This window comes from Sorex fumeus, unplaced genomic scaffold (assembly GCF_029834395.1).
Source record: "Sorex fumeus unplaced genomic scaffold, SorFum_2.1 ptg000002l, whole genome shotgun sequence".
In the NCBI taxonomy this organism is placed as follows: Eukaryota; Metazoa; Chordata; class Mammalia; order Eulipotyphla; family Soricidae; genus Sorex; species Sorex fumeus.
Genome location: NW_026606059.1, coordinates 5,279,888 through 5,304,723, shown reverse-complemented (window position 1 = coordinate 5,304,723; position 24,836 = coordinate 5,279,888). Strand labels below are relative to the sequence as shown.

Below are 24,836 nucleotides of genomic sequence, written 5' to 3'. Positions count from 1 at the left end.
CAAGTTCAATCCCTGACATCTCCTATGGTCCCCGATGATATTGTGCAAGCAGCCAGGAATGAGCCCTGAGCACAGCTGAGTGTGGCCCCCAAAATAACGAAAGATGATGATGAGTTTCCAGGGAGGACAGGGTAGGCAGACACAAATTGGTGGAGTAGAGATTTGGAAGCAGTGAAAACTAGATCCAGCAGGACGCTGTCAAGGTCGAGATGCCATTACACACTAGAATTCACTGACTTCAGGACACAAATAATACGGAGGGTGGATTACCAGTCAAAAATGACCGCCGTGTACAATTACTGAGCCATGAATTGTACTGAAGATCCTACAAAAAAATTAAATAGGGGAACCTGGAGGTGGGGGAGTATGTGGGATCTTTGCACCTTGCATCCTGGTTTGCCTACAATCCTAACGAGTGTGAAATCAGGGTCAACACTTGCTCTGCATGCAACCTAGCCAGGTTCTATCCTCAGCACACTATGCAGTTTCCCAAGCCATGCCAGAAGTGATCCCTGAGCCCAGAGCCAGGAGTAAACCTTAAGCACTGCCAGGTGCGGCCCCCAAACAAGCAAAAATTTGTCTGAAATTAACAAATAGGTAAAAACTATTAACTAAATAAAAACTAAACAGCTTTATAAGTTGTTGAGCCAAGATAAATTGAAATTAACAGAGCAACGCTCTCTTAAGGAAAATTACATAGAAAACCTTTCCTTGAGTTTTCTACTGAGTCTTCTCATATCTCAAAGCTGGACCATTCGGTTCTTCCCAATGCGGGGCTGGGGGGTTCCTGTCCAACTGGGCACTGTGGCCCTCACCTACAGTGGCCTGGCCTTTCCCTGGCTGGAATTCACCTACGACAGCAAGAAGAGAAGTACATTTCCAGAGTAAGAAAGGTCAATCCTATCGAAAGACAAACGAGCATCTGGAGACACTATCAGGAGAGGGAGAAGGAAATTTACAACCAAATTCCTTTTAGACTCCATAGAAAACCCAGGAATAAAGAGTCGGCCGTCACCTTTGGCTCTGGGGGTTAATCAGCAGGCCCTGTTACCAGAAATCCCTCATTAGCTTCTGTGGGGAAATTTCCAGCTAACTCTTGTTGGTTGTTAAAGCAAACCCTCCCTCTGACAAGGCGTAAGTTAATGCACTATTGTAAAAGTTCAGGGTAGTTATTACTGAGTTGTCACGGGCCCATTAATTATCCACTATACTGTATTTAGCTTTACTCGGCTAAATCTCTCTTAATTGCCCAGCCTGCATTTACAGAGCATCTGTATTTAACATTCTCCCCACTCTGTTTATGTTTATGCTTTTTCCAATAGCTCACTAAATAAAGGTCTTAACCAGTACTTCTGGATTTGTGAGAACCGACCACATCAAAATGCCAGAGTTCATTCATTCACTGTAGGACATTTTTTAAGTTTCGAGTATTTTCCAAGCCCCCTCCTCACTCACACTCACATTCCCACACTCTGAAAAGTGCACAGGACTTTCTTCTCCAGTATTTCCAGGATGCCAGACAATCTGTCCCCAGCTAAATTATTTCAAAGTCCTTGCCTGAACATATCCGCAAAGTCTCCATCTGCCTTTGGGACCAAGTCTCAATTACTCAGGAAAGAATTCCTGCCACAAGTTAGACCCCAAACATATAAATTACCCGCTGTCATTCTTTTATTTCGGTCACAGTCACAGTTCTTCCGTTGTTCATCAATTTGCTCGAGAGGGCCCAGTAACGTCTCCATCATGAGACTTATTGTTACTGTGCTTGGCATATCGAATACATCACGGGTAGCTTGCCAGGCTCTGCCGTGCAGGCGAGACACTCTCGGTAGCTTGCCGGGCTCTCCGAGAGGGGCAGAGGAATCGAACTCGGGTTGGCCATGTTGGCCACTTGTAAGACAAACGCCCTATCGCTGTGCTATTTTTTAAATTTATTTACTTATTTATTTATTTATTTATTAACCCGGTGAGTTCTTAAGCTCACACTTTCTATCTCAGCCTTTACAGAGATATCTCTCCTTTATCTCTCCTTTTCTGTTTGGAACTCCCTTAAGCCTCATGCAAATACTACTGCCTCTGTGAAATACTCTGGCCCTACTCTTTCAAACAATTCTATTTCTGCCCTTCTCATGGCCTCTGGCCCGGAGTCTGGAATCAGACACTCTCTTCCAAGACTTAAACTCCTGTAAGAGTGTTTAGTTAATCTTGGCGTATCCAAAACCTGTGCATAGCTAATGTTTAATAAATACGTAAATGGATAAATGAAAGCACTTTCAACTCAGCCTCTCTGAGTTCAATTAAATTATATCTATCCTGTCTGTATTGCAAACCACAATGCCCCCAAACAGATAGAGATTATGGGGAATAATGTCTGCCATGGAGGCAGAGAGAGGGTGGGAAGGGGGGGGTATACCGGGGATATTGGTGGTGGGGAATGTGCACTGGTGGAGGGGTGGGTGTTTGATCATTGTGTGATTGTAACCCAAACATGAAAACTTGTAACTATCTCACAGTGATTCAATAAAATTTAAAAAAATTATATCTACTTTTTTAAGCGTATCTTAACATTCAGATCCATTCAATCATAAGGAGAAAATCATGAGGAAAATAGCAATGGTCGAGATATGTGTGTTTCCTAGAAAATATTTCTGGGGATAATTACTCAGTAAAGCTGAACATATTTGATGTCACAAACATTAAAAATCTATCTGGAAATTGTTCAGTCTGTCTAGAAAAACGATTTGGCAAAGACATCATTGGACTAAAAGAAAAATGGCACCGCAGACCTTTCTTGGAATGTCACTCCTGAAAATGTTAATAATAAGGACCATGCTGAGTGAAATGAGTCAGAGGGAGAAAGATAGACACTGAATGCTCTCACTCCTTTGTGAGATAGAAAGAAACATAGTGGAAAATAACGCTCCAAGACAATATCAAAGACGGGCTGGAGAACTGGCCCCGCAGAGGGAGTTTGCCACTGTGCGGGGAGGGAAGTGAGGACAGGGAAGGGACGGCAACAGAGACAGGAGGAAGCCGTCACTCTGGATGAGAACTGGGTGCATATGCGTGACAGGCTTCAGCAACAGCAGTGAAAACTGCAGTACCTAAAAGAAAAAAAAATGGAAAAAAAAAAGAAAAATGGAAAAAATGGGGAAAAAAAGGAAAGAATGCCTTCCATAGAGGCAGGCTGGGGATTAGGAGGGAAACCATGACACCGGTACGGAGAAGGGGACACTGGTGAAGGGACTGGTGTCCAGATACCTGAAACCCAATCACAAAGACCTTGGCAGTTCATAGTGAATCAGTAGCACTGTAGCACTGTCCTTCCTTTGTTCATTGATTTGCTCGAGCGGGTCCAGTAATGTCTGTTTTGTGAGACTTGTTGTTACAGAGTTTGGCATATCAAATACTTCATGGGTAGCTTGCCAGGCTTTGCCACACGGGCAAGATACTCTCAGCAGCTTGCCGGGCTCTCCAAAAGGGGTGGAGGAATCGAACCCGGGTCAGCCAGGCCAGCCGCATACAAGGCAAACACCCTACTGCTGTGCTGATGCTCCAGCCAGTGAATCAGTAAAGATTGATAATAATGATGATAATGACCAGACTGTGCTCTGTACAGTCTGCATTCGCGGCCGTGCAACATCTTATGATAACATCTTATTATCTCATTCATACTTTGGACAAACTGGCAGGCTACCAAATGTAGCCTGCCCACACAGCAGAGTCTGGCAAACTCCCCATGACGTACCCAATATGCCAAATACCAGTAACAATGATGGGTCTCATTCTCCTAAAGAACCTTGAATATAATCTCAGGGCTAGGATGAAGGAGACGTTACTGGGGCCTGCTCGAGGCAATCGACGAATAACAGGATGATTTGTGATTTGTGATTTGTGTGCTCTGTACAGTCTTCAAAGCAAATCATATCACCTTGGGGTACCATCTTTGAAATGGGTATGGGTGGATTCATTTTTCAAAACTGAGCATTCTGCAATCACTTTTTACAACAACTCGTTAAGAAAAATTCTGAGCATTATGAATCGTGGGTCTTTGCTAATGAATTTTCTAGCACTTGCATATGCTAAACTAATACGGAGCAGGTCCTCGGAGCTAGGTCTTAGGAGTAAACAGCACATCGATGCAAGTCCTACCCTCCCTACTCCATGTAGGTCTCTGAGACAGACAGCTGGCAGAGGATGCTTGCAGTGACATTCATAATTCATGAACATATATGAGCTAGAACGCTGTGTATGCAAAGCATGACTGCATGCAAAATGAGGATTTAAGCACAGGTTAATTACACACTATTCGCGTGGGACTCGTGCCTACTTAATATTCAGCAGGGTCTTATGCACTCAAAGGAAATAACATGTATTTTACCAGAATGCATCAATTAAGAGCAACACATTATAGATGCGGAGACTCCATAGCCTCTGTGGTTGAAGTCTGGCGTAGAAATATCCATCCTAGGGTAGTTTATCAGAAATGTAGCATGGGCCAACAACACACAAGCACTGCTCAAGAATGGTCATCCAGGAGGCATATTAAGAAGCACTGAGTTGTTCTGTCCAGATCCCAGGATTCACAGAATGAGTCAGAAGGGACTTCAGAAATGGGCTGTTAGGTCCTACCCATCACCTTTCCCTTCAAATGTTCACAGAAGAGACAGAGACCGATCTGATGTCCCCACCAGCTGTGTCTTCTCTCATGAGTCTGTGAAAATTCAACACTTGGTCTCAACTACATCCCACTAATGTCACGGTAGAATCGGACTCTTTCTAGCTATAAGCACAGTGCCCCGTCTAAAAGGTCAGGAACTATGTCTGCAGGTGGTTCTCTTTCACTAATTTTGTAGCAACATGGAGTAGGGAGGGTAGAAATTTGGGAGCTGAAGTAATGGGTGTAAATGCAGACATTCGCTCCTTATTAACAAGTCTCCTGCCCTCCCTGGTTCTCAGTCAGTGATGCAAATGGAAACTGATAAAATCTAGCTTGAGAGGCTGATGAGAAGACTGGATGTTTTAATATGAGTGATGTGCTGATATGCTACAATGGTACTTAGAAAAGCTTAACCCCAAACGGCATCCTCAAATACTATGAGTAAATAAACAGAGCACATCACTCCGAAATCAGGCTGAAGCACCTAGTGATTCCCATGGTTTATCTTTGCCGGACATGTGTTACGGGTGAGGAGCTGGTTTAGGTGAAGAAAGCTGTCCAGCAGAAGTCTTTCCATTTAATGTTATAAAACACCATGTTAACTCCCTCCCAGAGTTAAGTCTCCCAGGTCGTAAGTCCAAGTTCAATTGTCTTCTATCCCTCCTGTTGCTTCTTACTTGGCTGAGTTTGCAAGGCAGGAATAGGAGAGACAATGAACTTTATTCACATTAGAGATATTATTTTCTAAAAACTCACATTTTTACTGGCAGGCAATCATATTTGCTAAATTCACTAAGTCAACTTACTTGCCTCCACAGTGGAATCCCTACTTTCCCTGGGAATTTCCAGCAAATCCTCATCTTGATATTCTGAAGCATTTTCCTTTAGATTTCCTTTTACTACTGGTTGAGAACTATGTTCTGACATCACTGGAACAAGTCTAGTCCAATAAAAATATAATGCACAACCACACACGCAGTTTATTTATTTGAGGTTGGGGACAGCAGTGCTCAGGGCTTACCCCGAATCTGCTTTTGGGGATTGGTCTGGATGATGCTCAGGGGACCTTATGGGGTGCTGGGGTAACCACAATAGGTCATAGCATAACATATGAGTTCAGTTTTTCTTCATGACTGTCATCTGTAGGGAGAGGAAATACGAAATCAAATGACTTTATATAGGTATAAGTTCTCTCAGAATGGTTGGTCAGAAAGAACACTTTATGAAGTTAATTAATAAAAGATGCATACAAGGCCTTAACTGTTTTATTGTATCTTCAGCTCTTACCACATATGTGATTTAAACACTGGATAGTTGTTTTGAAATAGAAAAAAATGGCAAGATAGGGAAAATTATAATAATAATATATTTTGACTTTGTGTATCCAAAACTTTATACATTCGATATCTAGTTAATGCAAAAAATTAGTGTTTTTCTATCAAATCTTCAAAGTATCCTGGGTATTAAACATTTACACACCTCACACAGGAAATGGCCAGTTTTCAAATGTTCATTGGCTACTTGATGCTAGAAGCATCCTGGAAAACTGATCAGGTCGAAAGCTCTGAGGGTTTGTGACCGCACCACTGACAAAGCAGATGGAGATAAATTAACTTGGTACCTCTCCATGGAAACACTTAAGAACACTGAATCAAACAATCACCTCCTCGCACAGAGATGGGGGAGGGACCTTAGCAACAGAAGTGTCAGCATAGCAACGCCAGCTGTTCTACAAAGAGGAACTCACAAAACTCTTGGAAAATGTAGCATTACATTCCGAATGTAAAAGAAGGAAACGGATAGTACCTCTGTACATGCACATAGTAAGGGACCGTTTCCATGCTCTCTTTAGTCTGGGCACATTCTGACACATTCTGTCACTCCGTGCGATGGCTTATTCCTCATGAGGAAGACACGTGGCCAAGCCTATCTCCAGCCTCAGCAACTATGCTGTTCCTTCAAGTTCATCTCACATTGGCTTGGCCTTTCAGAGAAAAGGGATTTCTCCTTCTGGAACAGTCACTGCTGCTGCCTCTTAAACAGAGTCTACGTAGTAACCCCCAGGGGATCGTGTTGAAATGCATGATGGGTCTCAGCAGGTGGGGTATGCCTGCCCGCTGTGCTACATCTCTGAACAGCTTTGAAAGATGCAGGGTCGGCCAGAGTTGTGACTCACAGCCCTTCTTTGCCTGTCCTGAGCGTGAGTGGCATCAACATCGGAGATGTGCCCCATCCCCTTCCCTAGACGCTCATGCTTTGAGAGTGCATTTAAAAAATTTTTAATATATTCTCCTTCCTATGAACTTAAGAAGGAGCTTATGGGATGCTGATGAAAAGATGACCATTGACCAGTTATTTTTGTCATTTTCTTCTGGCTGTTCATTAAAGGGACCAAGTAATGATTTCATCATGGGCCACACCAGGAACTGCCCGTGATTCTGTGCATTACACCAGGATAGCGTGGAAAAACAGTCGAGCACACATTTGTATCTTGGGGGATTGTTTTCTTGGTTTGGAGACCACACCTGTGGGATGATGATGATGATGATGGTGTGTGTAGCTCCCAGAGGTTGTTGGTGTTAGGAATGAGACTTGGGTCTCCTATATGCAGAGTCTGTACTCCTGCCCTCAGAGTGACTTCCTGGCCTTCTAGCTCAAGATTTAGGCCTGATTCTGAATACATGGGCTGGCAGAAATCACTGTATCACTGTCTACCTGTTGTTCATCGATTTACTTGAGTGGGCACCAGTAACGTCTCTGTTCATCCCTGCCCTGAGATTTTAGCAGCCTCTCCTTACTCGTCTTTCCAACACTGCCATATTGGAGGCTCTTTCACGGTCAGGGGGATGAGACCTGTTATTGTTACTGTTTTTGGCATATCGGATATTATGCCACTGATAGCTTGCCAGGCTCTGCCATGTGGGCAGGATACTCCCGGTAGCTTGTCAGGCTCTCCAAGATGCATATATATCATATGAGAAAATTAATAAAATGGATTTCCTTTTCCTTTTGTATTTTGAAGCATGAATGCCACAGCTGACTTCAATACCCTTGGTTTCAGATTCTCTCCTACTTTTATTAGCAGTCAGTTAAGTTCTGATCCTTGCGAGTACCACTGGGATCCTGTTTGTTCTGTTGTGTCCTGGCCTTGAACCTCAATCCACTGATACTTTGCTTGTTTCTGACCTGTGTGATAAAACAAAACTTTCAGATCCAACACAGACTGCTGAGCTCACCGGCTCCTTTGATATTAAAGTCGATTCCAAGAACCTCAATATTATCATAATTTGACTTTTATCTTGTTTACCTCTAAGTCAAAGTCATCTAATGGAAGCTGAGTATTGCCATTGAAGTTCTACTTTAAGCTTCTTTGTGATTTATTTTATGATAGAGGTCAGTCTAATTTTATCCCTCCTACTAACAAGCACTTAAAAAAATTCATCCACTGATACTGAAATGAGTTCTCCATTTTTGTTCTTTACTCATATGATTATAAGTGTTTCTTTCTAGAGCTAATACATATGCATGCATGTATATATGTGTGTATAGACATGTATATACGTCATGTATATGTCATAAACATGTTATATATCATATGTATCATATATATGTCATGTATATTAGACATGTGTATTATAATATGTGTGTATATATGTATATATATTAGCTACTACACTCATTTCCATCAGAGAATGGTGCTTTGTGATAGGTTCCAATACTAGCACTTGCTTCCTTGACACTAAACTTGACGTCTTCTGCTCCTGGCTCACTTGATTTTAATTGTTTTTGGAAAGTTGATATTATAAGTATAGTGTAAGTATGAATACATAATAGAAATTATGGGTAGAAAAACCGATATAGCAAAACCATGGCAATTTATGCTTATATTAGGACTGTTTTTTTTGTTATGTTTTGATCTAAAACTCAATTTTCAATCTGATCATCTCTAAATTCGGAAAAAAAGTGGTTGCTCTTCATAGTCCTGTATCCCCTGGAAATATCAACCCTCACGGGACAGGATTCCTAATTTGTGATGATAATAAACCCGAGCATTGTAAATTGCTTTGGAGTGTCTTCTGGAATTGACCTACTTTGGGGCTTTCATGATTGATATTAATTTCACTTTTGTAAAGCAGGAACTTAAGTGATGAGCAAAAATTCCACAGAAACAAAAGAAGGCTTGAGCAATCTTTTCCCTTGCTTTCCCAGCTCATCTCCTTCTCTTTGTCACTGCTACACTGATGTGGTGATGGTGCCCTGAGCTAAGGGATAAACTCCCTCACGGGCAAGACATCTGTTACTACTACTGCAACAATGGCCAACCTGATTTTGATTAAGACTCTCCCTGCTACTGAAAAAAAAATCTGAAGACCAAGAATTCAACTCCAAACCACATTCTCCAGATGGTCACCTAAGATGGAGGGAGTGGAAATCAGAACTCAAACAGCTTTGACACATATTTGATCTCCCAGAACAAGTGGTCAGAAACAGTCCGGCTTGACACAGTGTTCTGGACAGGAAGTCAGCACAGTCACTTCCAGGCTTCCTGGACTCATGCTCCCTGTAGACCTTCTTCTGCATCTGCAGCGTCTGGGTGTGACTCATCCTCAGCCTCCCTACACACTGCCCACTGCTCTGTTTATATAAAAGGATTCCCCCCCAGCAAAAGCAGGGCAAGTTCATAAATTAACAAAAGAAGCAGAGCTGATTCAAACAGCCTACTTATGAATCACGGAGATGAGAAAATAGTTTGACAGACTTCAGAGAATTTTAAAATAGAGCCTTAAAATTTCTCTCTTTTAATTTTTCAAGTCTTGAATGTTCTCCAGGGGGTTGAAAAATTGTTGCACTTCACGACAGATCTCCAACATCTCCGGGATGCAGGCAATTCTCCTGTGAAAAAGAGAATGCCTCAATGCCCTCTGCGAGCAGAGCGTGACACACCCCTCATCCCTAACACACAAGCCCACACCTGGACAGCAGCCCGCACAGAGTTTAGATGCAATGTCTAGAGTATTCCATCAGTGACGATGTACCCTAGGACAAGCTTCTAATTGAAAAATAAATCTAGCTCTGACAACAGCTTCTCGCCGACATAATGGATAGTACTGTTTCAGTCCAGGAAGCATCTCTCCTAGCTGCTAATTAGAGCCATTCAGCTGTGCACACCTTACTACATGAAATGCAGATGGTAATTCTGGCTTCCTAAGCCTGTGAGGTATTTATCTTAGAATCGATGATACGGAACACTTACAATAGCAGCTTCAAATACTCGTGTATGCACTTCAGAGAAATGGTTTAATTCACTCATGACCAAAATTTGAAAATAACAGAGCTGCTTATACAAATATACTTAGGATTTGTGCATTATGTATCAATACCAGTTCCTGGGGTTTAGATTCAAGTTTTACCAACTTTGGAAAATCCTTTGTATGTCTTTGGTTTACGTAATCAGAGAAATAGAAATCAGAGAAATAGGAGCTTTAGAAGAACACATACAGATTTATGGTGCTACAATCTGGAGAGTTGAAGACCAAAAAAAAGAAAAGAAAATTTATAGTAAGAGAAGGATCTGAAGTACAGACCCGGAAAGAATCAAGCATATGTAGAAGACTAAGTTAATCCAAAGAATTTCTTTAGTAATCATTAATCTTTACATATATGAGCCATGTAATTAATGTCTTAGTCCATTGATCATTGTCAGGGACAGTTCACGGTGGTGGTAGTATTAGTAGATTACACATTGTCTCTGAGTAGACAAAAGCATCAAAAGTAACTCTGTCTATAACTCTGTTCTCAGATGAACAAGTACAGCAGGTCAAACATGTATCCCAAAGCTTCTCCCATCTGACTTTCCACAGGAATAAAAATATAAAGCTGGGCTTCTCAATTAATTAAGATAGTTCTTTGTGAAATTTAGTCTCACTTCCTTTGAACACTAGCAGTCTAAAAAGTTATTGGTGGTATCTCTTCCAGATAAACATTGACCCCTTTCTGGACTCGAGAGATAGTACAGTGGGCAGGGTGCTTATCTTGATGTGGCCAACCTGGGTTCAACCCCTGATGCCACATATAGTCCTTGAAGTTCCTCCAGGAATGATCCCTGAGCACAGAGCCAGGAGTAAGCCCTAAGTACCACCAGGCTTGCTCCAACCCACTCCGCCCCCCGTCCACCCCCCCCCCCCCCGCAAGATCAACCAAGCACTTCAGCGACACTAATAAAAAAATCAGCCTTGCAAGTTGAGCTACACTCATATAGAAGACAGAGCCTAAGTAGACTTCAACCACAGATCAGAGTCAGCGAGCGTGCACTCCCATAACGTAAGCCACGCAATTACTACTGCAGCTTCCTGTGACCTTCCGACCAGTCTGCTTCTGACCAGTTGTGCTGTAGGAAACCAAAAGCCCCACCACTGGACTGGAGAAAGCCACAGGATGGAGTATCAGATTACTCAGTGCCACTCTAGTCAATACTCCAGGGTGAGAATCCCTGAATGTAATTTTCCCTGAAACTTGTTAGCACATCGCAACTTTTTTGTAACACCTGGCAAACACCTTGTTACAGCTGCACCTTATATTAGATGATGCGTAAGAACAATCCATCTAATTCTAATATCTAATCTCCCTCCGTAGGCCTTCCTCGTGTGCCGTTCCAATTTCTAAAGTAAGTCGAAGAAATGATCAAGTTAGCCTGTGAATCCACATAAAGAAATCTGTCTGTTCATGATTTGGTGCTCCTTAAATTCATGCGTTGGCTATCACATTCAAACTTCTGAGTGCAGGACATATTGAATAGAAGGTTGTATGTGTATCTGAATTTTCAAATTTTAAGGAATTTTTTTGAGCCAAGACCTTCAAAACTTCTGATTTGTGGACAGAATTTTAAATGAGAATATATACTTGTCTACTACTCACAACTATTCTGTGAAGATTGCAATTTCTTTGGCACATAAGAAATATAAATTTTTTCACCCTTCTGGATCTACAAGTAGCATATAATTTAAATAAAATCACAACTTTTGTAATAGTTACTGTAAAATAACTTTTTATTGCAATATAGTCATTGCAATAGGTATATGTATGTATGTAAACACACATATGTCACATAGATTCTTGCATAAATTATTTCAGCTCCTACAGAAATACAAATAAGTGCACAGAGAACTTCTGACGGTATGTGGATTTATATCTGCTAACTTGGAGATTTAGATACCGAGCTTAGCACTCAAGAAAGCTACGTAGATTTGTGATACTCCGGGGAAGAAACTGGGTCCATAAACGGTGAATTTATTTCCATGTGACACAACTACAGTATTTCATGAAAACTCCTATTTCTTTCATGCCCACGAAAAAGCAAAGGTTAGTCCACTGCGTTTTAAGAAAAATGTCACGATGGAAACTGTCATATACTCTCAGGGCTAGAAGATGATCAAATTCAACCAGTACTACATATGATAGTTATTGTCCTCACAATCTGACAACAGTTTTCCCAATGAGATTCCTGTGATGAGAAACTCATTGTTTCCAAGGGATCTGAGTTTCTCTTTGGTTCCCTTAGACTTCTTAAACAATTCTTCCTTGAGTCCATTCAAAAACTCTTCCTCCAAGTTCCATTCCTGTGTCTCACAGAGCCTATACAAACATCCATTCCTTCTCCATATTAGAACCTTCTCGCACATACCAAAGAACCCTCATGCTTCACTTATAGCTACTTACCCTTGATCTCAAAAATCAACTTTCATGTACCCCCTCACACACACATCAATACTGAATTTTAGCTCAGAGTTTTCACAGAATTATGCTACCTAAGGAGGGAAACAGTTAAAACTCTGCCTCAATTCCCACAGATTCAAATGAAAGTGTTACTGAAAAATTATTCTGAAAATCAAACTGGGGGGGGGGGGAGTATGAAAGGATGTTCTTGAACATTGTAAAATGTTATAGTAACAAAAAGAACAAGTTACTACGGCCCAGGAAACTCAAAGGCCAATAAGGTGAAGATCCTTGTGGAAAGTTTCTTCCAGAAATGTACAGATCAACCTTTGCCCAAAGCTTACCTAATAAATATAAGAGAAAATTCCAACCAATCTGTTTTTCTGCAAAACAACTCTCCCTACTTGCCCACGTTGAACTTAGTTACAGGCACTCAACTACATCCAACTCAATCTTCGTAGGAATCAATGAATTTTCATGAATGGGCTTGGTGGAAATTCCTCTGGGCAGAGGGAGTGATTTCAAATCCTCTAAAACTTGAACTTTCGGGGCTGGAGCGAGAGCACAGCGGGTAGGGCATTTGCCTTGCACACGGCCGACCATAGTTCGATTTGGTCCCCTGAGCAGCAGCCAGGAGTAATTCCTGAGTGCAGAGCCAGGAGTAAGCCCTGTGCATCGCTGAGTGTGACCCAAAAAGCAAAAATAAAAAAATAAAAACAAAATAAAACTTGAACTTTCAATGCGTTAACACTTGTTAGTAACCCCTTCTCCCTTATAATCCCTTCAGTGGCTCCTTAATACCTTCGAAATAAATTCTGAGTCTTTTCATTGCCTAGTACAATCATTCCCATCCTCATTTATAACTGCTTCTTCCTCCCTTTCTCTTCAAGGCACTTGCCATAAATGCATTGCTCTTTCTTTCCTGTCTTCAGACATAGTTCCCAGTACTCCACACCCAATGCCTGCCTGCATTCAGATGATCTCCTCATTTTCAAACTTTGTTCAGGGAATCCCGGCCTGCGTCTTATTTGCATCATTCCGACAGTTTGAACTTCATGTCTCTATCACAGTAATTGCATTCCTATACTAAAATTGTTCTTTGCCCTCCTGCTCTCCTCAACAGCATATATATGTACATATGTGTGTGTACATTATCTTAGAATAATTAGTAACTAGCACAGTATATGCTTAGAATAGGTGCTCAGTGTAAACTTACAAATGCATTTATATGCTTAGAATAGGAGCTCAGTATAAACTTACGAATTAGGAGCAGAAGAAACAGAAACATATAGAAAAATAAACATTCAATAAACATTGGAAATGGTTCTCATCTCACCAAACTTATACAGAATTTAGATCAATAAGATACTTTTTTCAACAGTTGAAGGTGTAATCTATATGCTTGCTATTCTTCTACGCATTCCTTACATCTAGAACTTCTTTATCATTTGCAAGGTACTTTTTTTGCATGTCCATACACACAATGTTAGAAAATCAATAATGCCACCACAAAGTCATGTTGCCTAAGAAAGGATTGAAGGTGACCACCTCAGCCTGTCCCAACGTTATAATCTGGACACACTGGATTTAGACAATCCCTTCCTTGATATTTCATTTCTCGGGCTTTGTTGGAAAGATTTCCTAAGGTGTTTAAACTGAAGCTCCCTCTCCCACTTTACCAAGCTTACTGCAGGTTAATTCGCATGTTTATAAATTGTTCTCTTTATCATTCAAGTGGCCAACTGGACATAGGTAACAGCCTGAAAGCTTAGACTGTAAGCTTATCTAGGCCTGATGACTGTGTGTCTCACATTATAGTTGGGTAAATTGTGCCCGTTACTTAATTTCTGCAAGTCATATTTCAACATACAGAGATATTATTGAATTCCACTTAGGTTGTTAGACAACTGGGATGAGGCAGAAGTCAAACATGTGTCTTACAACGGTTTAAGAAGAGCACAGAGGGGCTAGAGCGATAGTTCAGTGGGTAGGGCATTTGCCTTGCATGCAGCCGACCCGAGTTCGGTTCCCAGCATCCCATATGGTTCTCTGAGCATATGGAGTAATTCCTAGGTGCAGAGCCAGGAGGTAACCCCTGTGCATTACCAGGTGTGATCCAAAAAGAAAAAGGAAAATAAAAAGAAGAGCACAGAACATTTGTGATTCTCAAAACATTTAATGCACCACATTTTAACAAGAATATTTAATAAGTATCCTTTAAAAAATTATTGATAACTCTTTTTTGCTTTCTAAGACTTGTAAATTTTTTTAGAATTTTTGTTGAAGAATCAGGATTTACAATACTGTCAATTATACTTTTATGCATCATCACTCCAAGGCCATGCCAGAGAGCAGACAGCCTTCTTCTCTCCCTCCATCAATGTCCCAGGGGTCTCTCCCAGTTCCCCCCACTCTCAGGTAAGCTCAGCACTGCAGGCAAAAATCTCCAGTTCCTGTGCCCCTGGGCTGCGGTGCTTCCTAACTAGGTGTCTTTCTGCATTCAGTTAGTAAGTGTCTTGCTGTGCATAAGGGGGTCTGTTTAAGTGCTTCTGCCTGTCTTTTTCCAACTTCTTTGGACACGGGCTAATACCAAGTGGAATACCAAGCAGAGAAGCATATGGCCAACTGCTCTTACACCAAGCTTTCCTACATGGCCCTCAAGCCAAATATTCCGAAATAAAAGTCAAACTATTCCCAACCTGACCATCCACTAACTTTATTCATGAGGAGATTTTGGGCTAAAAAGAAAAAGAAATCTAACTCTGTATTTACATTGGAAGGGGAAAAAATCAGATGCATTTTTTTAAAATACGTCATAAGTTCTAAGGAACACCGAAGCGCGGGGGCAGAGACTGCACTGCTCTCGTCCGGGATCTGGATTTTATAGTCTCTGAGTCTTGGCCGCTGATGGGATTACACGGCGCCAGGGGGCCAGGTGGTGGGTGTGACCCCCGCCTACTGGAATTTGGAGGATCTGGGTGGAAGATGCTCGACTCCAATTCGAGTAGGCTTGGAGGTCTCGGCCCCGGAACCCGCGTGGCTTTGTCCCTCTGCCAGTACCTTCAGGTGTGCGGAGAGTGGTCTCAGCATGGTGGTGGCTGGTCCTGGAGGTCTCCGGCTGCCGTAGCCCTGGCCGGGGCGGGGAGGAAAGCTCAACCCGCTCCCCTCCAAGGGACTCCGGGAAGGAACACCGAAGCGCGGGGGCAGAGACTGCACTGCTCTCGTCCGGGATCTGGATTTTATAGTCTCTGAGTCTTGGCCGCTGATGGGATTACACGGCGCCAGGGGGCCAGGTGGTGGGTGTGACCCCCGCCTACTGGAATTTGGAGGATCTGGGTGGAAGATGCTCGACTCCAATTCGAGTAGGCTTGGAGGTCTCGGCCCCGGAACCCGCGTGGCTTTGTCCCTCTGCCAGTACCTTCAGGTGTGCGGAGAGTGGTCTCAGCATGGTGGTGGCTGGTCCCGGACGAGAGCAGTGCAGTCTCTGCCCCCGCGCTTCGGTGTTCCTTCCCGGAGTCCCTTGGAGGGGAGCGGGTTGAGCTTTCCTCCCCGCCCCGGCCAGGGCTACGGCAGCCGGAGACCTCCAGGACCAGCCACCACCATGCTGAGACCACTCTCCGCACACCTGAAGGTACTGGCAGAGGGACAAAGCCACGCGGGTTCCGGGGCCGAGACCTCCAAGCCTACTCGATTTGGAGTCGAGCATCCTCCACCCAGATCCTCCAAATTCCAGTAGGCGGGGGTCACACCCACCACCTGGCCCCCTGGCGCCGTGTAATCCCATCAGCGGCCAAGACTCAGAGACTATAAAATCCAGATCCCGGACGAGAAAAGTGCAGTCTCTGCCCCCGCGCCTGGGTGTTCCTTCCCGGAGTCCCTTGGAGGGGAGCGGGTTGAGCTTTCCTCCCCGCCCCGACCGGGGCTCCGGCAGCCGAAGACCTCCAGGACCAGCCACCACCATGCTGAGACCCCTCTCCGCACACATGAAGGTACTGGCAGAGGGACAAAGCCACGCGGGTTCCGGGGCCGAGACCTCCAAGCCTACTCGGATTGGAGTCGAGCATCCTCCACCCAGATCCTCGAAATTCCAGTAGGTGGGAGTCACACCCACCACCTGGCCCCCTGGCGCCGTGTAATCCCATCAACGGCCAAGACTCAGAGACTATAAAATCCAGCTCCCGGAACCGCGCGACATCTTATCAGGACATCCTTTTATGACATCTTATTATCTCATTCCTACTTTGGACAAACTTGCAGGCTGTCGAATGTAGCCTGCCCACAGGGCAGAGTCTGGCAAACTCCCCGTGGCCTACCAAATATGCCAAATACCAGTAACAATGATGGATCTCATTCTCCTAAAGAGCCCTGAATATAATCTCAGGGCTAGGATGAAAGAGACGTTACTGGGGCCTGCTCGAGGCAATCGACGATTAACAGGATGATGAAATGAAATGAAATGAAGTTCTAAGGAAAAATCTGTATCTAGCTATGACTGATCATAGGTATGAAGACTAAAAGCTGCTTTCCTTGGCTATCCGTGAAATCCACTGGTTAAATGCACTCGTTGTAACTTCTGAAATCATGTGAGTGAATGAGAAAGAAGTCCTCTTCTCATTCATTTGCAGGCACTTTAAAGTCATGCTTACTTTTTTTAAAGCCAAAGTTCAATTTCTAATTTCAAATATTTTTTTCTCTAGCACCAACTATTGCAACTTTAAAAGCTGGCATTAATTTCTAATTAGTAAACTTAATTAACACCCCTGACGTATTCGATATGCCAAACACAGTAACAACTGTCACAATGGAGACGTTACTGGGCCCTCCAGCAAATCAATGAACAATGGGAGGACAGTGGTACAGTGACAGTACAAGTATCACTGCTTCCAGCAGTTGCATTTGTAATGAAAAAAATTCATATCTTGTCCAAACTATTACAAATAGCAATTCCTCAACAAGCAAATGCCTTGCTGTTACTTTAAATAATTCTATCTGCAGAAAAACTTTTAGAATTTGGCTTTACCTAACAGAAGTTGAATTTCATGGAAATATAATGAACAGTTCACAGCCTGGCTAAAATCCATTTATGGAGCTTAGAAAGTAGCATGCTAACATATGAATAATGGTCTCTGAGCTTTGAAACGTTTGGTTCCTTAATGTTTCTGCAACATCTGTGTACAGTGCATTGAGAAGATAAGCCAGGAGCCGAAGCAATAGTACAGCAGGTAAGATACCAGGGTTGGGGCTGGAGCAATAGCACAGCGGGTAGGGCGTTTGCCTGGCACGCAGCCAACATGGCCGACCCTGGTTCGATTCCCAGCATCCCATATGGTCCCCCGAGCACTGCCAGGAGTAATTCCTGAGTGCATGAGCCAGGAGTAACCCCTGAGCATCGCCGGGTGTGACCCAAAAAGCAAAAAAAAAAAAAAAAAGAAAGATACCAGGCTTGTTCACAGCCAACCCAGATTCAACCCTTGGCATCACATATGGTCCCCAGAGCCCCCCCCCAGAAATTATCTTTGAGCACAGACCCAGAAGGAAACCCTGAGTCCCAAGTATGGCTGGGTGTGGCCCACTAATCCACCACCCCAACCGACCCAGGCACCCCCCATCCAAAGAAAAATAAAAAGAAAGAAAAAGAAAAAAGAAAGAAAATAAAAATCTAGAAGTAGCACAAGGATATTCCTAAAGTAAGGAACATAATGGCTTCATATAATGGCTTATCTGAGATAATAATCGGAGATGAATTCCCCCAAAGTTCCATTCGGAGATGCTACACTCAGAGAAGTCGAACCAATTTAGAAAGCCTCAGAGTGTTAAATTCTATGAATGTTCTGGCCCCTTTTCAATTTTCTGCATCAGGCTAAAGTTGCTTTATTTTTAAAATGTACTTTATAAAGAGAAAATGGGGCTGAGTCTGGGTGCTGCCACTAATATTCTATCATCTTTCAAATATCTTTGCAAGGGCTCCTGGCTTCTGTGCTCAGAGGTCACTCCAGGCAGTGCTAGGGGAACTTGCAGTGCTGGGAATCAAACCTGATCCCCCCCCTCAGATGCAAAGCCTGCGCTCAGTCCCTTGAGATCTCTTCAGTTCCTCCCTCCAGTATCTTCCTCAGAGTGCATTAAGTTCTGTCAGGTGAAGTTGTCCCAAAGCGGGCTATCCTGTCCTCCTGGGCCCCTGGGAGAGGGTGTGTTTCTGCATGTTGCTTCAACATAGTGTATGTCATGGGTGGGTATGGTATGAACTGCTCTTTTACTAAAAATGGGCAATCAGCCAAATAAATTTGAAAGACTCTAGATAATTCTGACTTAAATGATAACCAGGTGACTCTGAAAATGGAGACAAACATCTAAAAATACTTCCAAAATTACTCTAAGATGTGTTGGCAGAATAAACTTTAAACTCTAAGGAAAACAAAGCAATGTAGACAGGTTTAACATCATGGACCACGTGTGACCCAAGGTGCTCCAGGGTAGGGTTTGACTAACGCATCTGTCTGACAGTCTGTGGCTTCCCCTTCTTCCTCCAGCCCTCTAGCCCTGCACAACTCTCCTCAGTGTCCAGCTGAGTCTCACTAATGTGTTCCAGCCCCGTTTTTTTCTTCTTAACTATTTCACACTTTCTGTAGCACATATCATGATATCATCAAGCAACATGTTTCAATTAGGAAAATATTTGGTTTAGGAGGTCTGACTAAAACAACTAAGCATTAAAAAATAACGATTTCTTCAGCTCACAAAATCCCCCATCAAATTTTTCATAAAGCAGCAATCTTCAAGAAATATGTCTAGTTTTCAGTCAAGAGAATGAAGAAGTGCTTGCATAATTTACAAAACATCTCGAAAGTGATTTCCAAATTTGGCATCCAAATTTTCTACAGCTAACAGTGGATCGTTAAGCTCCACTGACCACATTATCGGATTAAAATTGCTGACGAGCTGCATCCCAGCTGATACACAGTGACTGCAATTCCATCAACGCTTGGAGTTTTTCATCAAACTCGAAGAAGAGCAGCAAGCTCTATGTCCTGATGACAGTCACCCTCATGAGGCACAACTATCATATTAACTAACATTTCAAAAGTCCCGAATCCACGTTACGGAGCTCTTCAGTATCGATCTAATTGAGAATCTCGCAACTTTCCTGGAAATTATCTACGAGGGTATGGGAGAGTGTCCCCCTACCAAAAAAAAAAAAACCCAACCCCAAGGTCTAGGATAGTCCTCTGGGCAAAAATGATTTAGATCTTAGAACATAAATGGGCATCCAAAATGTGCCCAGGAAAGAAAAGAATGAAGCAGTTTGGGGTTTCCTAGATAGAGAAGGCAACTCGGGCAAAAACAGACTAGGAAACTGTCCTCCTTTGAAGGAGCCTGGCTGATGGGCTGAGTGAGATAGCGCAGCTCTGCGATTCTTGTGCTCACTGAATTTGGATGTAACTACTATCTGTCCGAATGTCCCTCTCAACTTAAATGATGGTTCACGCGTTGGTAATGCAGACGGGGGACTTTTATAGTGAATATATAGAGACCAGCCTGCTGCCCAGACCCTCTGCAACCGTTTCCTGCTGGATGGCGATCCAAGGTGCCAATCCGACTGGCTGTGGTCACCAGGGGAACATTCTGCTTCAAAACTCAAAGTCACTCTCCATGGCAAGGGAAAGTAGGAAGTCAAGGAGTGAAACCCTTAGGCAACGAGTAGTTTCCACACGTCATCCAATCAAGATGTGATCTGGTAAGAGTTGCTGTCACAGCCTTTGGACAGCCCCGTAGGGCACAGGTCAGACCCCATTAGGAAACGCTGCTACAGACGTGGAGGTCTGATAATGACTGAATGACGCTAGACTACAGAGAGGAGACTGGACGCCCCTTCTGAAAAGGACCATTCCAAGGCTGTCAAAGTCTCACCAAGAGATCCTGCATTTGATTTAATCTTTTCTGAGGCAATAGAACAGACCTTCTAAAACTCCCATTAAGAGTTAATAAATAAATAAATAAATAAAAAGGACCATTCCAGCAGGAGCCTGAGAAAGATGTGGAAGGACAAAGTCCTTTCTCCCTGGCAAGGAAGGCCCTGGCCAAGAAGTCTAACCAGCACAGAGAGCCCCAGGTTTGGGGGCAAGCTCCTAAAATCAGCTCAACAAAAGCAAGCAGCAACTTCGCCTTCCCGGGACTGGCCAGAGTCCTTGAGTCTGGGGTGCAACTTCCCTCTTCTCCTTTATGGTGCTTTCCAGTCTGAGGGCTGCCCTTGTTCCCTTTTGGGGTGCAGGAATGTGAGATCCCTTTCTTTCATCTTCTGCGACTTTCTCCTCTCCTAAGTTCTATCATTTACCAAATCAAAGTTAAATTGCTTCACCATCATTCTTGATCATTTTGCAAAACTTAGTTTCATTTTGTAAAAACAAGCTCGGAAATGTGGGTGAAGGTGAAAACTCCAGCATCCCCCACTGACTGAGCAGGTGAGCTCAGCCCTCCCTGGTAGGGACCAGCAGGGATGCAGAGAAACTCTCTCTGCTGATGATTCCTCTGCTCTGAGGCTCTGTCAGGTTTGCCACCACCCGGAGAGGCTCACGGTGAAACTCAAAGCACAGGTCCTGGGAAAGCACCTTGCCAGATGAAAACATTATGATCACAAACGTAGGAGGAAGTTCTTTTTGTTGTTGTTGTTGGGGGTGTTGAACCACACCCAGTGGTGAGCAGGGCTCCAAGAATTTAGTATTTAGTTCCATTCCAATTTGGGTCTTATCTACTTTGGTAGAACTAAGAGCTTAGAAGATTTTTGCTTGTTTTGTTTTGTTTGGGGACCATGCCCGGCGGTGCTGAGAGCTTACTCCCGGCTCTGTGCTCAGAGATCACTCCCGGTGAGCGTGAAAGGCCATATGAGGTGTCAGGGATCAAGTCTCCGTCAGCTGTGTGCAACGCAAGTGCCTCACCAGATGTCCTGTCTCTGCAGCCTGACTTAGAATCTCTTATCACAAAAATAACTCCCAGTGAGTTTAAAAGAACACAGGCACAGCAGAATATAGTCGCAGTGAGTGGACTTGCAGGAAATGGCCTCATTTTACTAACACTACAGAGCTGGTCGTTTGAAAATCAGAAAAGCCTTAAGACGTATGTCACCTAAGCACATCACGAAAGAACTTCTGCAGATGCAAACTGTTGCTTCAGAGAAAAGCACCGAGAACTCTGAGGACCATGATCTCGATCCATCCTATTCCCAAATTCAGCCTGCAGCTGCTCGCGTCAGGGTTCTCACCTACCCAGTGCAGCCCTGGATGGCACCTTGCGAGTGGAACCAACATCTGTGCGAAAGGAACCACTGGGTAGATGAGACGCCAGTCAGCAGAGCAGCCAAAGATGCCGGGTGGGATCGAAGTTTACCAGATCCCCTCTTCCAAAGGGAGACACCAGGCTTGGCAGTATTGCAACCACCACCGAAAAACCAGACAGCGCAGCCTAAGGGTGAGTCTGAGTCCCAGGTAGTGGACTTGCTCACTGGGGGAGGTGGATATTCTTTTCTTCGGGAGAAAAACCACGTCCTGAGAGAAGTTCACTGGGAGGACAGCCCTGAGCTAGCAGCGGTTACTGAAAGTGGGCGCTTCTCAGCAAGTCAGGAGCGCCCTTCCAGAACAAGGACTTTCTCAGGAGCTCCCTCCCTTCCAGAACAAGGACTTTCTCAGGAGCTCCCTCCCTTCCAGAACAAGGACTTTCTCAGGAGCTCCCTCCCTTCCAGAACAAGGACTTTCTCAGGAGCTCACTCCCTTCTAGAACTAGCACTTTCTGGCTCGGTGGTGGTGGGGGGGGGGGGCAAAAGAAGCCAGGCAAACTGCCACATCCACCTCAAATCCAACACAGGGATCAAAAAAAAAAAGGCCTCTAGAAGCGGCACCAGGGACCCAGCGGAACGTGCCGCTGGAGAGGAGGAAGAGAGAGAGAGAGAGAGGCGCACCAGCTCGGGAACGGTTCACAGGGACCAGCTCGGGCCAGCCTGGCCGTGTCTCGCGTCTCTCACTTGCATCCTCCTCCAGCCTGCGCCGGGGATGTCCAATGCAAAAAAAAAGAAAAATCACCCAAACACACATGGAAACCCACACACATCATTTTTTGTTTGTGTGTGTGTGTGTTTCGTTTTGCATCGCAACCTAGCGGACCCCGCGCCCCCCGCCCCACCCGGGGGCGGTGGGGTGACGATGATGATGATGATGATGAGCGTAGTTACCTCCAGATCTGCCCGAGCTGCAGGACGTGGATGAGCGACTGCAGGAGCCAGATGCAGAAGGCGCAGGACGCCGAGCGGCGCCGCCGCCGGGGGGTCCCGCCGACGCCTCCTCCTCCTCCTCCTCCTCCTCCTGCGCCGCCGCCGGCCGGGGTGGCCAGGCCGGCCTTGGGGCCGCCGGGCGCGGGCCGCTGCGGCGTGCCGGGCCGCGAGTCGCCGTCGCCGCCGGGCGCCTTGCAGTCCCCCGCGCCGGCCGAGGCGGCGGCGGCGCTGTCCTCGGTGCTGAAGTCGTGCGCGAACCAGCGGAAGCTGAACGCCTGCACGGCCAGCGAGCCCAGCAGCGCGAAGAAGAGCGTGAGCCCGAACCACCAGCGCTGCCCGCGCGCGTAGTAGTCGGCCGCCAGCCACACGTCCGTGCCCACGTCGGCCAGGTACACGGCCACGGCCGCCAGCACCCACAGGCCGTCCCACGGCGAGTAGCGCCGCCGCTCGCGGCCCCGGCGCGGGCACAGCGCCGAGCCCGCGCCCGCGCCGACGCCCCCCGCGCCGATGCCCCCCGCGCCGATGCCGATGCCCCCCGCGCCGCCTGCTCCCGCGGCGCCCGGCGAGGAGGAGCCGCCGCCGCCGCCGCCGCCGCCGCAGCAGCAGCCGCCGCCGCCCCCCGCCGGCCCGCCCGCGCCCCCCCGGCCCCGACGGCCCCGCGCCCACGGCCGCCAAGCCCGGCGCCGAGCCCGAGTGCTCCGAGTCCTGCAGCGGCGTGAACGCCACGTCGCTGCCGCCGCTCCTCTTGCGCTTCGGCCGCCCGTCCGACTTCGCGGCCATGATGCCTCCCGAGCGGCCGGCCGCGCGCCCGCAGCCCGCACCTGGGCGCGCGCCGCCGCCGCCGCCGCCGCCTCCTCCTCCTCCTCTTCCTCCTCCTCCGCGCGAGGATGCTGCTGCCGCCGCCGCGCCCCGCCGCCGCCGCCGCCGCCGCCGCCGCGCCCGGCCGAGCGCCCCCTGGTGCCCGCGCGCGCCCCCAGCAGCAGCAGCGCACTCCGCGGGAGAGGATGACCTCATCCCTTCCCGCCAGCCGCGCCCCCGCCCCGCGACGGCGAGGGGGGCTGCGGAGGAGGAGGAGGAGGAGGAGGAGGACCACGAGGAGGAGGAGGAGGAGGGGCCCCGCGCCCAGCACCGCCGCCCCGCTCCACGCCCCACCCCGCGTCCCAGCGCGCGCGCGCGCGCGCATCCCTCCCTCTCCACGCACCGCCCTCCGTCCCTCCCTCCCACCCCGGGGTGGGGCAGGGCGCCCAGAAAGGGGGTCCCGCGGGCCACGCGGAGGAAAACGGGGGCCGCCCGGGCCAGTGACACGCAGGAGCGGGGGGCGGGCGGTCGCCCGTGAGACGACGCGCGCGGGGGAAAGGGGTCCGCCCCGTGCCGTGCTCACGGAGGAAGGCGGTCCTCGCGTGCCGTGCACCTGGAAAAAAAAAAAAAAAGAAAAGAGGTCCGCGCGTGCAAGAACACGGAGGGACGGGGGCACGCCCGTGCAAGGCACGTGGAAGAAGGGGGGTCCGCGCGTGCAAGGAATGACACGGAGGAACGGGGTCCCGCGCGCGCGCAAGGCACATGGAAGAACGGGGTCCCGCGCGCGCGAGGCACACTGAAGAATGGGGTCCTCGCGTGCAAGGACACGGAGGAACGGGGGTCCCGCCCGCCCGTGCAAGGCACATGGAAGAACGGGGTCCCACGCGTAACGCGCAAGGCACGTGGAAGAAGGAGGTCCGCGCGTGCAATGAATGCACGGAAGAACGGAGTCCCCCCGCGTGTAATGCACACTGAAGAACGGGCTCCGCGCGTGCAATGAATGCACGGAGGAACGGGGGTCCTGCCCGTGCAAGGCACACACACGGAAGAATGGGGTCCGCGCGTGCAGCGCGCACGGAGTTCGGGGTTCCGCGCGTGCAGTGCGCACGGAGGATGGAGTGGGTACTCCCGGGGGTGGGGGCAGGAGGATGAGGGAGAATCGGGGCTCTACGAAGGCTAGCGCGGGGCGCCAGGGGTCTGCGCGCACAGCCGAGCTGAGAGCGGCTGGCCAGCTGCCGGTGGGTGTGCCCAGCCCGAGCCACGCACGCCCCCGGGGACCCGAGGCCCCACCGGGATCCCAGAATCCGGCCCCGGGCGCGCCCGGCTTCTGCCCACAGACCGGGACGCCCAGGCACAGAGAAGAGGGGGATCCCGCAATCTGCTCCCGCAGCAGGGGATGCTGCCACAGCG

At 46.8% G+C, this 24,836-nt stretch overlaps 1 protein-coding gene across 1 annotated transcript in view; it reads right to left on the bottom strand.

Annotated features, from left to right (window-relative positions):
* XKR4 (XK related 4) overlaps positions 1–23,484 on the bottom strand; it is a 393,897-nt gene extending 370,413 nt beyond the window's left edge. Inside the window, 2 exon segments of the mRNA XM_056109320.1 lie at positions 22,590–23,272; positions 23,274–23,484. Coding sequence (XP_055965295.1) covers positions 22,590–23,272; positions 23,274–23,408 — 818 coding nt within the window. The 5' untranslated portion in view covers positions 23,409–23,484.
* Positions 23,485–24,836: the final 1,352 nt, after the last annotated feature.